Here is a 12,541-nt window from a genome sequence, read left to right on the forward strand (position 1 = left end):
ATGGATACGTCAGTGAAAATGATAACCCAGTGTGTGGCAGCTCTGAGAAAGGCAAAATCCATGTTAGAAATCTTTACGAAAGGGATTGAAAATAAAATTGCCAGTATCATAATGCCATTACACAAATCTGTGGTTGAGAACATTGTGTACGGTTCTGGTTACCACAGCCTGAAAGGGATGCTGTATACCGGTAGCTCTGAAAAGTTCAGAAAAGCACAACCAAAATGTTAAACAAGTTGGAGCAACTCGCCCTGTGAGGAAAAAGTACAATGGTAGTTTAGTGGATGACATGACAGAGGTGTGTAAAATTAAGTATGGCGCAGAAAGAAAATAGCTTGGATGATAATGATGATTGTGGCAATCTCTCATATATATCTCATATAATTTTGATTTTCTCTTTTCAGGAGCAAGAAGACCCTAATAAGCTTGCTACAAGTTGGCCGGACTATTACATTGACCGCATCAACTCCATGGCTGCAGTAAGTAACTTGCGGCATACTGTCGAAAAGTTGCTTTCTCTGAGACTATTGTTGCCTTGACCATTCTGACATAGTGGGTTGTTTAGAGGCACTGCCATATATCAGTTTCCCCCACTCCCATATTGTGGTAGGGTATGGCTTCTCAGAGATATTCTAGACCCCTTTCCTGAATTTTCAGCCTTTGTGATAAGTAGAGTATGTCTCTATTTTCTTTAATTATTTTTTGTGTTTAATTTACAATAATGGTAACATTCAACTAACTAATAGAGTAGATCCATTACAATATGACTAAGTTAGGTCCATTGGTTTCAGTAGGTCTACTGAGTCAATACCACCCTGAACCATCATAAACATTAAACCACTTGTGGAAATCAGGGCTTTTTTTCAGCAGGAACTCACTGAAACTCAGTTCTGGCACCTCTCAGGTGGGCGCCATTGCCAATATAAGAGAACAAGGGAGGCATTCACAGTGAGTTCTGGCACCTCTTTTTCTAGAAAAATAGCCCTGGTGGAGATAAGAAGGAAAAGTGTGCAGGCGATATTCTACCCAGTAGTTTACTAAGAAGTAAACTTGTTTCCACCCTGCAGTATTCTTGCCAATGAGTGGATAGCCAATGGAAAAACAATATTAGGCCTCCTTCTAGAAAATATCTTTGATTGGAATGTAGGCAGCTGCCTTATACAAAGTCAGAGCATTGGTTCATTTAGCTCAGTACTGCCTCCACTGATTGGCAGGGACTCTCCAGCATTTAATGCAGGAGTCTCTTCCAGTCCTACCTGAAGATGCTGGAGACTGAATCTGGGACCTTTTGCATGCAGCGCACATGCTCTACCACCCAGCTTATAGCCCATCTGGCTGTTCTGGTATTATTCCCTCCTTGCCCTCTCACTGCAACATGGAGCCATGGTTGAAGTGGGCCCAGCCAACATGTGCCATCCACATGGTAATCCTCTGGAATGGATATTGGCACCCATGGGTGCTTATATGGAAATATAAGCCCTTATATGCCCTTTGCTTCCCTCATTTATTTCCCTCTCTCCCAACAACATGAGCACGTGAACGCTTAGACATTCTGCTTTCTGTCTTCAATCGTCTACGCTTAGCAACCCAAATAAACCCATTCCCTGCTTTCCTGTAGAATAGAAAAGTTACCTTTACACCCCCCATGTTGCTTTTGGAAGCTCATCAATATCGGCACTCCGATTATATATATATATATATATATATATATATATATATATATATATATATATATATATGCAAATGAATGATAGCTTCAGAAGCAGCTCTTTAGAGCCACAGCTATCCTGAGCACATGACGTTTAAAAGTGGGCATGTGTGTCAGAGGTCATCAATACAGCTGTTACACATTTATTTTTCATGGTTTGGAAATAATTTGCTTGCAGCACAAGAGCTTTATAGAGCAGAAAAGAAAATATGTCTTTCACCACATCTCAAAGATGGACGCTAAATCTATTCGGGTTCATTTTCATTTGCTTCTCTCTGCCCCACTATTAATGATAGGGAACGGGGGGGGGGGGGAGAGGAAGAGAGAGAGAGAGAACAGTGTAATCCTATGTGTGCCTGCTCAGAAGCAAGTCTCATTGAGTTCAGTGAGATTTACTCTCAGGTGAGGGTGTATAGAATTGCAGTTCAAATTAAGGTGGAGGCAGATTAAAAGGAATGAGGAGATAGCAGGTCTAGATGCAATGTGCTCTGAGTTATAGATGGGGTTACACTCCCTCTAATGGGACAGATAAGTATCTTGGGGGTACTTCTGGATCCCTCACTGTCATTTGGGCTCAGTGATGTGGAGTGTCTTCCATCAGCTTCGACTGATACGCCAACGTCCCCTGTCTGGACAGGGTTGAGACACCTCCTAAAGACCCATCTTTTTAAGCAGGCATTCCCTGACTCGTAAGATCATTGATATTTAACTGCATGTTTTAGAGATGGCTTCTCTGTTTTTATGGATGCATTTCTTTCCATTTTGGGTTTCAGATGTCGTATATACACCTCCCTTTTCCAATCTTACTGTGTTTTATGTAAATAGCTTAGGGATTTTGCATATTAAGCCATATATAAATATTATTGGTTATGGTGATGGTACTGCTCCTGCTCGCTAGTGCTAGCTGCAGAGGTTGTGTAGAGCACCTTCCTACCACACTCCGTCTTTGATAGGGTCATTTTAGCAATCCTCATCAAAGTGGTGTCAGGTAAGAACTACCCCTAGAAAGCTAAGGTGACAAAGTCACTATGTGAGGGTTTTATTCTTTTTTAGTTATTTGCATATAAATTGCCATGAAGTCATTTCGTTGTGTGGTCACAAGCAGCCGTGTCACCACACAATGAAATGACTTCATGGTAATGAAGTGAAACAATTGTGGAGGCCAAGACTGTGTAGGAGTGAGAAGAACTTTTTGCTGGCAGCAGCTTCTAATTGTCTATAATTATCCCAGAATGCTGGGATTATTTGGCTCTGTTTTGTTATAGATTCAGGAATCCTTCAATTTCAACAAAGTTCTAGTTGTATACTCATGGCACCCTAATTCATAGGGATAATAAAATTCCGTATATGAGTGTTTCAAAAGTGGGCACTGGTGGGTCAACCCCCTTCCCCGGCACTGCAGAAAAAAGGGTGCTGATAAACCACTGCAGAAAGGAATACAAGTTTAGCTCCAGATCACATTCTGAGGAACCTGTCATTGAGATTGCATCTTCCCACCTCCACCCTGCCCCCCAAATAAGCATGATTCTCTAGGACAGGAATAGGAAACCTGTGGCCCACAGATATTGCTGGATTCCAACTCCCATCAGCCCCAGACACCATGGCTGTTGGACAAGGATGTTGGAAGCTGGAGGGCCACAGGTCACATGACATGCTAGAGTGCTTCAGTTTTGTTTTGTTTCTGGCTTTGTGGAAGGGATGCCGGCACAACATTATATCCTTGTTTTCTATCAGTTGCTCTCCCTTAGAAGAGGAGGAGGCTTGCTCTGTTTAACTGAGCGAATTTGACTTTAGCGTGAATCAGTGTATGTACCTCCCTGGAGTTAAATCCAGTTCCCTGTGCCAGCTGCAGAGTATATAAGAGTCACATTGCTTCATCAACTGACCACCCTGAAGATTTGACATGTGTTGGCATGGCATGAATTGCAAACACAAAGTGACACAGAAGGGCTCGTGGAGAAGCGGGGAGTGGGGCAAAGAGTCTCTCCAAGGAAAGTGAGATTTTATCTGATTTGTGCTGAACACTGCATGAAAGACTTCGCTGTTTGTAAGATGTTATTATAAGTGCCTTGGAAGGATGGAGCGTGGCTGTTTCTTCAAGCTCGCCTTAGCTTTCATCACAGTATATTCATTCAAAATGGACCTAAAGTGAAAAACAAGATGTGCTAAGCAGATTTACTCAGAAACGAGTTGCATTGAATTCAACAGGGCTTCCATTCCTTTGTGATTTTCTTTTAACCTAATAACCACTCTTAGGATTACAGCTTTAGCGCTGTATCTGTATCTGCATTGATGCTTCAGCTCTGTATCTGTGCTCCTAAGCACATGATTCTTTTTGTTGTTGTTGTTGTTGTTTTAAAAAGTCACTTTACCCTTTAAATGGTCAGGGGGTGATGCTGCCTGGTCCTGTCCTCTTCGCAATCCAGCTCTTAGCATTGGTGCCGGGGTGAAAGGCCTGGTCAGCATGGCTTGGCCTGTGGAGTCGCACACTAGCCAGGACTCCAAATTGGCCAATCGCAGGCAGGCTACTGTGCAGGCCCTCCCCAGGGGTGGAGCCAACTGCGCCTGTGGGCAACACTTGGGTCCACGCTTGGGGAATAAATTGACATCTGCCCAGGCCTCCTTACCCAATTCATCGCCGTATCTCCTTCCCTCAGATATTGACTGTTTGTGCATGCATGACCTTGCTACAGACTTCATTGGCTGCCCTATTTGGAGCCGGGCAGTAATTTTCCCACTTGGCAAATTGGCTCTGGCCCTGTGGTTTTTGCCTACCCCATTGCAAGCTAGCTGCCCGATCCAGTTTGGGATCCTAGTTGTAGGAGGCTAGGAGATTTTTCCCTACTGTTGTCCTAATATGTGTTGGGGGTCCCATACTGGTATTTGCAAAGGGGTGAAAGCTTCCAAGTAAAGTGCACGGGAGTCTTCCCCTCATCTAAATTGCTTATGCTGGAGGCACAAACTGAATCAGGAACTTGGGTGGTGGGGTAAAGGTAAAGGGACCCCGGATCATTAGGTCCAGTCGTGTCCGACTCTGGGGTTGCGGCACTCATCTCGCATTACTGGCCAAGGGAGCTGGTGTACAGCTTCCGGGTCATGTGGCCAGCATGACTAAGCCGCTTCTGACAAACCAGAGCACATGGAAACGCCGTTTACCTTCCCGCCGGAGTGGTACCTATTTATCTACTTGCACTTTGACGTGCTTTCGAACTGCTAGGTGGGCAGGAGCAGGGACCGAGCAACGGGAGCTCACCCCGTCGCAGGGGATTCGAACCATTGACCTTCTGATCAGCAAGCCCTAGGCTCTGTGGTTTAACCCACAGTACTACCCATGTCCCGGGAGTGGTGGGGTAGAAGGAGATTAAAATTCCCACACTGGAATTCTGATCCATATCAGTCACCCCACAGTGTCTATTTGGTTAAAAGCAACAACTTTGCACTTAAAGAAACAGACTTCTTTGGTCCTTAGGCAGAAGCTCATTTTTACCCAGCTTTGTTGCTGCAGAAGACTTTGCTTTCTTGGTGAGCTTCCCAGCAGCATCTCCAGTTTAGTTTGGCAAAAAGCTCTTGTGGATGAATCCTGAGTTGCTCAGTAGCCTCAGATTTCTCTGAACTTTTGTCCAGTGCTGGGTTTGTAACTGTTTCTTTGCCTCGTCCAAACAGATGCAGACCTTGTATGCATTTGATGAAGAAGAAACGGAAATGAGGAATAAAATAGTTGAAGACTTGAAGACAGCTCTGAGGACTCAGCCCATGAGGTAATTATCCGTCCTCTCTCCCCACACCACACACTTCTTGGGCCATGAGCTGAGATCAGCTAACACGGAGAAATATAGTGTTTTGACTGTTCTCTTAATTTGGTTCTCTAAAATCACAGAGGGAGTGTAGTTGTCATGACTGTGGAGAAAAGTTCTTTTCTCTCTGAGGTTAACCAGTATGGAACTGTTGAAGGGATGGGGGAAGCTCAGGGAATCTGCACGGCTGCATTCAAACCTGCCAACTTTCCTCTGGATCTAAAATACGGCAGTGATTCTTAAACCACATGTCACCATCATAAGCTTCTTCCTTTTTGAACTTGCTAGATCTTCCATGTACACCAGTGTGGTGTACTGGTTAAGAGCGGTAGACTCGTAATCTGGTGAACCGGGTTCACGTCTCCGCTCCTCCACATGCAGCTGCTGGGTGACCTTGGGCTAGTCACACTTCTCTGAAGTCTCTCAGCCCCACTCACCTCACAGAGTGTTTGTTGTTGGGGAGGAAGGGAAAGGAGAATGTTAGCCGCTTTGAGACTCCTTCAGGTAGTGATAAAGCGGGATATCAAATCCAAATGCTGCTGCTTCTTCTTCTTAACAGAGCTATTAAACATTACTCAAGGCAACAACATTGTCCACAGTTTCGCTTGCTTATAAAAGTTTTAATTTTAAAAAAGTAAATTCGGGATCCTGGCAAGTCCTGAGAAGTTCAGTTAATATGAGTAAATACAGTTCTGACCCCCTGACTACTATTTGGAGAATACAGGGGTGTCAGAGAATACAGAGACTGCTTATCACTTGTTTAAAATGTCTACTCTAGCAAAAGACTAGAGAACCAAGAAATATCTCTGAAACAACCTGATGCCCTTCAGATGTTTTGAGCTATAACTTCCATCAGACCCAAGCTGAAAGGAGTTGTAGCCTAAAATATCAGGAGGACAACTAGTTGGGACAGGCTGCCTTAGGTAAAATAGCATTTCAAATGAACCTAAAGAAGTCCATGTAATCCAGAGCTTTCCAAACTATGTGTCACGACAGAGTGTTTGTTGTGGGGGAGGAAGGGAAATGAGAATGTTAGCTGCTTTGAGACTCCTTAGGGTAGTGATAAAGCAGGATATCAAATCCAAACTCTCCTTCTTGAGAACATGAAAAAGCAAGTGCCCCATGCACATTTGGTTCTGGCTGTGCCCATTGCTGGATCCAGCTGCACTCCCCCCCAGCCCCTGACAGATTGCCTCCAGTACAATGTGATGCACAGCCGAAGTGTTTCCTGCCTCTGCACTCAACCATATTAACGTTATCAACCTGGGTCCTACACTATACTGCAACTCTTTCCTCACCTGTCCATTTGTGCATGGAATTTTCTGAAAATCTTGATGTTGAGCTTGCCATACGGAAGGATTTTTCCAGTTCCTGTCTTACTCCTTGATCTCGGCGGAAAGGAGTTCCACTAAAAAATGCAAACAATTATCACATATTATATACATTATTCCAGTATAATAGTATAATAGTATACACAGATAAACTCCATGGTTCCGAAAAACACCAGTACAGGAACAGATGCATAAAACAATGCACATGACTGTGTCAAAATACTTAGGTGTTTATACTCATAAAACGATGCTAGACCTAATGAAATGAATGAACTCATGCTACTTGTTCCTATTAATTTCAGTGGGTCTCCTTTGAGCATGACAAACATCGGATGCAGCCTTTCATATACATTTTTTGGTGTATAATTTTGCATCTTATTAACTGGGATTTTTTTTTAACCCAACAAATGCACGAGGGGCTTGGGTATAAATGAGCACTTGATGCAAGAGGCATTCTGATGTGAGCAAAACTTATGTGGCAACTACCAAATTCCTTATATATTAAAATGGATTATTCCTCCATCCTACTCCTTCTGATAACCTGCTCTACCACTTCTCCCCTTACTTCATACATATTCCTTTTCTTCGTATTGCTTAATCTCCAACTCAAGGCACCTGGACCAACAGCAGTCACGGACTAAGTTTCTCCCTGTCAATATTCTAATAGTTTGCAAATCACACTTTGTGAAACTCTGTGCCTAGAATTACCAGCAAAACATGGGGAATTATATTCTCTTCTTTACAGGCTTCTTCTCTCCAGCCAGGCAAATATATTTATATAGGTATATTTGCAATCCATATTACATTATTGACAGTTATTCTAAATGGTGAACATGCTCCCTTTATTTGGTGATCAGCAGTTGGGCTCCCTGTCTTCCCTGATCAAATGTAGACTTCATTCATATTTGATAGAATTGTAAAGTGATAAAGGAACAGGCTAATCCAGAGGTTTACTAAATTAATGGGCGTAAAATATAATAAAATCTGTTTGCAATCTTGTTAGGCTGCAGTAACTAATGAAGTGCTGTCAAAATCAGCTTAGCAACAACCTGGAAGCTATCCCAATTGTCTGGTATAATAAAGGAAAACATGGTAATTAGGGGTATAACCATGTTTGCTGAGATGGAAGGAGCATAATATTATTTATGTAAACAAAACAGTTGTAAAAAAAGTGGAAAGGCAGAATCTACACCACATGATATTATTACCGGTATTATTGTTGTTGTTGTTGTTGTTGTTGTTGTTGTTGTTGTTATTAATTTACTTATACCCTGCCCATCTGGCTGGGTTTCCCCAGCCACTCTGGGCAGCTCCCAACAGAAAATTAAAAGCACAATAAAACGTCAAACATTAAAAACTTCCCTAAACAGGGCTGCTTTCAAAGGTCTTTTAAAAGTAAGATAGTTGCTTATTTCCTTGACATCTGGTTGGAGGGCATTCCACAGGGTAGGCGCCACTACCGAGAAGGCCCTCTCCCTGGTTCCCTGTAACCTCACTTCTGGCAGGGAGGGAGCATAGAAAGAAGACATTGGTCTACCTAGCTTAGTATTGTCTCCCCTGATTGGCAGCAGCTCTCCAGAGTTTCACACGGGAGACAATTCCAGCCCTGCCTAAAGATGCCGGGGATTGAATTTGGGACCTTCTGTATATAAAGAGATGCTACAGCACTACCCTTGTTGCTTGTTATTATTTAATATTAATAAGATTTTTTTCATTTGTAACTAATGGTGCCTAATGGCCGTTAGTCAGCTGCTGCTTTTCACATCATGCTCAAAAGAGAAGAAAAATGTTCCCACTTGGTCATTATAATAAGCATGGGGTCATCTCACCTCCACAGCCTCCATTCACCATGCTATTCCATCACTCCTGGAAAGTCTTTTTTTAATAGACAGGCTCCTCTTTGTGAAATCTGTGGGAGTGGGGTATGGGAATTCTCCACTCAAGGACAGCTCTCTCTCCCCCCCCCCAAGCATTACATTGGCTGGCTACTCCCGACAGCAGGCATTTATTTCCTCTGTTTATAACAGCCCTAATGAGTGTCAGCACCAGCACCCACAAACTGTCACATAAAGTCTTTGCTCTTAAATTGCTGGCTACAACCCTAAGTACTTCTCCCCCCGCTTCTCCTTCGTAGCTATAGCCAAGCTAAATTTTGAGTTAAGTCCCCACGTCTCAACTAATTTCCAGTGACTCAGTGTGTAAGTTGCCAAGTGGGCTGTGTGCCAGTGACTGATGAGTGAGCCAGTTCCCTCTTTAATGGGAAGGCTGCAATGGAGGGACCTGTGGCTGCATCAGATCCCATTCGTGAGCCGCTTCGTACAGAGGCCATCAAAATACTAGGCTTGGAATTGAAGAAGAAAGCTTGCTGTTTGGAGTCCCTTCAGCGCTTCCTTGATAGTAGCACTGGCTGTTGGTCAGGAGCGATGGAAGCTGAGCCATCTGAAAGGTCACAGGTTTCCTATCCCTGACCCCGACGCTCATTTTCTAATCATGCCTGTTTCATTGGTGGCTAAGCTTTGCGCATCATGTTTATCCCTGAATCCTTGCAATAATAATTGCCAACTTTGGGTAGAGTTTATATGGCCTGGTGACATAATTAGAATTTGGATTGTGCATCTTCTGCCAAAGGAGGCCAACCTTTGTACTGAGGAAATCGGAATTGTGTGTTTGGAATAATTGCAGCAAATCAAGCACATCTGCAGAATCTGTTCTGCTTCCAAGATCTTTTTGGATTGTGGGAGCAAAAGTTAAGATGACTGGAAAGAGCATGGGATGTGTGCATCAGTGGACATGTTGAGGTTCAAAGCCCTGGAGAAATTGTGGGGGGTGATGGAAACCCTGTGGAGTTTAGTATTTCATACAGGATGCTAAAACCCGTAGGCAGTCTCTCTTCTCTGCATTTTGAGTTTTCACCCAGTGTTCGCAAACTGTTCTCTACATCCAGCCCTGAGTTGATTCTTGATTTTGTTTTGAGGGGCTTCATAAAGGGTTTTTTCACTTACTGTTTTCTGGAGGGAAAGCTCTAATTGAGATGAATCTTGGACACACATGTGGCTGAGGTTTAGTGACAAAGGAATAAATGGACCAGGCTGCATCATATGTTGCATCACGTTCCCTCCCCACCTACTGAAGCCCTTTATTCTTTTTAAGAAGCAGACCTGGCAGTTAGAGAGATGCCATGTTCAAGCCTGGTTCAGTTTGTTACTTTTTCTTTATACTAAGAATCATAGATCCATTCTGGACTAAGATTTCTCTCTGGACGGTGAACAGGCCCTTTGGGATGTAAGTGTCATAATAGAATCAACTTTTGAGAGCAGCAGCTGAATGCATCCCTCAATTAGGAAAAAAAAAACCTATTGTACAACATAAGACACTATGTGTGCTTCAGCTTTAAGGCACAGTAACAGATTGGCCCAATTACCACATTGCTTAGGGACAAACCCACAATAAAATGAAGGAAACGATTGGAAGGAAGTGAAATTTTCCCTGTGAGTTGCCGCCATAAACAACGGGGGTTATATATATAAAAAAATAATCAGGCTAGAAGCATATGGGAAAGCTGTACTGTTGCTCCTGTTAGTCATCAATAGATCTTGGAGAGGCAGAGTAAAGCGAAAAGAAAAGAAAAGCTCTGGTTGGGAACAGGCAGGAGCTTGAGGGATTGCAACAGAGCTTTCGTAAAGAAAATGGAAAGGTGTCAAGAAAGCGAGTTTCCCCACCTGTTGCCAAGAAATATTTCCACCCTCTTTTATTTTTAAGGACAGAGGAGTGCATCCTTTATTTTGGCTGAGTTTTGCCTTGTCACACTTCTGATAACCTCTGCTCTATCTGGTAGATTAAGCCTATTCCGTTGCCAAATTCAGGAAGGGCAGAGATCCAGGATTTGTTAGTGGTGTGCTTGCCTTCTGATGTAAAGGATCTTTGCTTCAGCTAGCCTGGGAAACTTTGCTTTGCCTGCGGGTAGGGTGGGAATATCCTGCCTTCCATACACCCTCATCCTTCACTAGTAGTGCCACTTCTCACATGGAGGCTGTGGCAGGCTTTGTGCACCAATGTACAACTTCCACCGACCAGTTTTGCAGTGTGTACAGAGGAGTGGTGGCCTGTCTTTTCCCCAGAACATGTCAGATTTAAAACAGTTCACCCTAGTGCAGCTTTAAGGAGCAGATTAAGTAGTAAACCCTGCTGCTGGGTGGGATCTCTTGTAACTGAATACTCCTTCATACAAAACAATCCCCTCTTCCATGCATGTAGAAAGCCAGGATATTAGGGAGCAGGTAGGACTAGAACCCATTTTTCTGGCTTTCTAGTTTTTTATGTGTGGAGTTTATTGTTTCTATTATTGAGGAACATTCAGCTGTGGAAGTCCCACCTACACTCTAAAGAGCTATAACCCCCAAACTGTTTTATACCACCAATCCTATAGCAATATACAGTATGTGAGAGCTAGACTGAAGTCTGCTAAGCAGTGGATCAAGTGGGACCCTTTGTGGGTCCTATTGTTAATCATTTCCTCCTGCATCTTTTATAATAATCCAAATCTTTTACCTCTCCATTGTGTCCAAACTTCACCATTAAACTACAAGTATTATTCCAATCCTAGTAACGATTTTAACTGTTTGCAATGGTTTTTTTAAGGATAAATTATACATTTTCCCTAATCCTTATTTAAATTTCGGTATTCCTGATTTCTGATTCTTCCAGTTATTTTAGCCATTTCAGCATAATTCATCAACTTGATCTGCCACTCTTCTCTGCAAAACTGGAGTGTCAGGCAGATGTATTGGCTTTGCTTTACGCTAGCCTTCTGTAGCCTGATGCCCTCAAGATATTTTGAATGACAAAACCCCTCTCATCCTCCAGCCAACACGGCCCAGAGGTCAGGAATTATGGGAGTTATAGCCCAAAGTATCTGGAGAGCACCAGGTTGGAAAAGGCTGCTCTGTGCCACAGTTAGGTCCATGGCCTATCTCTTCTTGCTCAGGCATGCCATAAACTCCTTGTGACATCCATGCCACAAATTGGCCACACCCTGTTTAGGTCATAGAGAATAGTTACAACATGTAGAAAGGTTCATTCCATACATTGCATATATTCAACCTTAGAAACCATGGCAGAAGCACAAATTCATTTAGAGGCCCAGGTGATTACCAGCATTACAGTGCAAATGCGAAGATGCTCCTTAAATGAATGAACTGCATATCATACACCAAACAACTTCTGCCTTTTCTGGAGATGAGAAACGCAAGACTAGAAATGTTCCCCTCGTTGCTTAAATCAGCTGAGGCTGGAAGTGAGTCCTGTTTTTCCTCAACAGATTATCACATCACTGCCATTTAACACATTTTTGTGTAACTATTTGTGGTATTTGTGCTTACTCAAGGCTTGCCTGCATGGACCAATTTTTAAAGTTCAGGCTTAAAGAGGCACCAGAACTCATACCGAACGTATTTTCGTTTTGCCTGGTTTCTGGACGAAACCAACTGGACGAAGTTACTAAAAGGATAGATCATAAGACAGTCAGCCAATCTGGCCCAAGTTCTACAAAGACTCTCAAATGTCCTTTTTGGAGCGAAGAGAGCATACCCCAGATCTGGTGTATATTTTGTTTATATATATTATGGGAGCAAAAGCAAAGTTTATAAATAGTGTATATGTAATAGGTTAAGGAGGCAATCAAAAACAATAGGATGTTTTGGAGTTGTGTG

The 12,541-nt window shown here is 42.9% G+C and overlaps 1 protein-coding gene across 3 annotated transcripts in view; it reads left to right on the forward strand.

The window, feature by feature from the left end:
- Positions 1-12,541, forward strand: part of DAAM2 (dishevelled associated activator of morphogenesis 2) — a 220,701-nt gene that overhangs the window by 137,269 nt on the left and 70,891 nt on the right. For all 3 annotated transcript variants that reach the window (XM_033144585.1, XM_033144587.1, XM_033144586.1), the window contains 2 exons: positions 405-479; positions 5,372-5,466. In XM_033144585.1, coding sequence (XP_033000476.1) covers positions 405-479; positions 5,372-5,466 — 170 coding nt within the window. The remainder of the gene's footprint in view (positions 1-404; positions 480-5,371; positions 5,467-12,541) is intronic.

This window comes from Lacerta agilis, chromosome 3, assembly GCF_009819535.1.
Source record: "Lacerta agilis isolate rLacAgi1 chromosome 3, rLacAgi1.pri, whole genome shotgun sequence".
Classification (NCBI taxonomy): Eukaryota; Metazoa; Chordata; class Lepidosauria; order Squamata; family Lacertidae; genus Lacerta; species Lacerta agilis.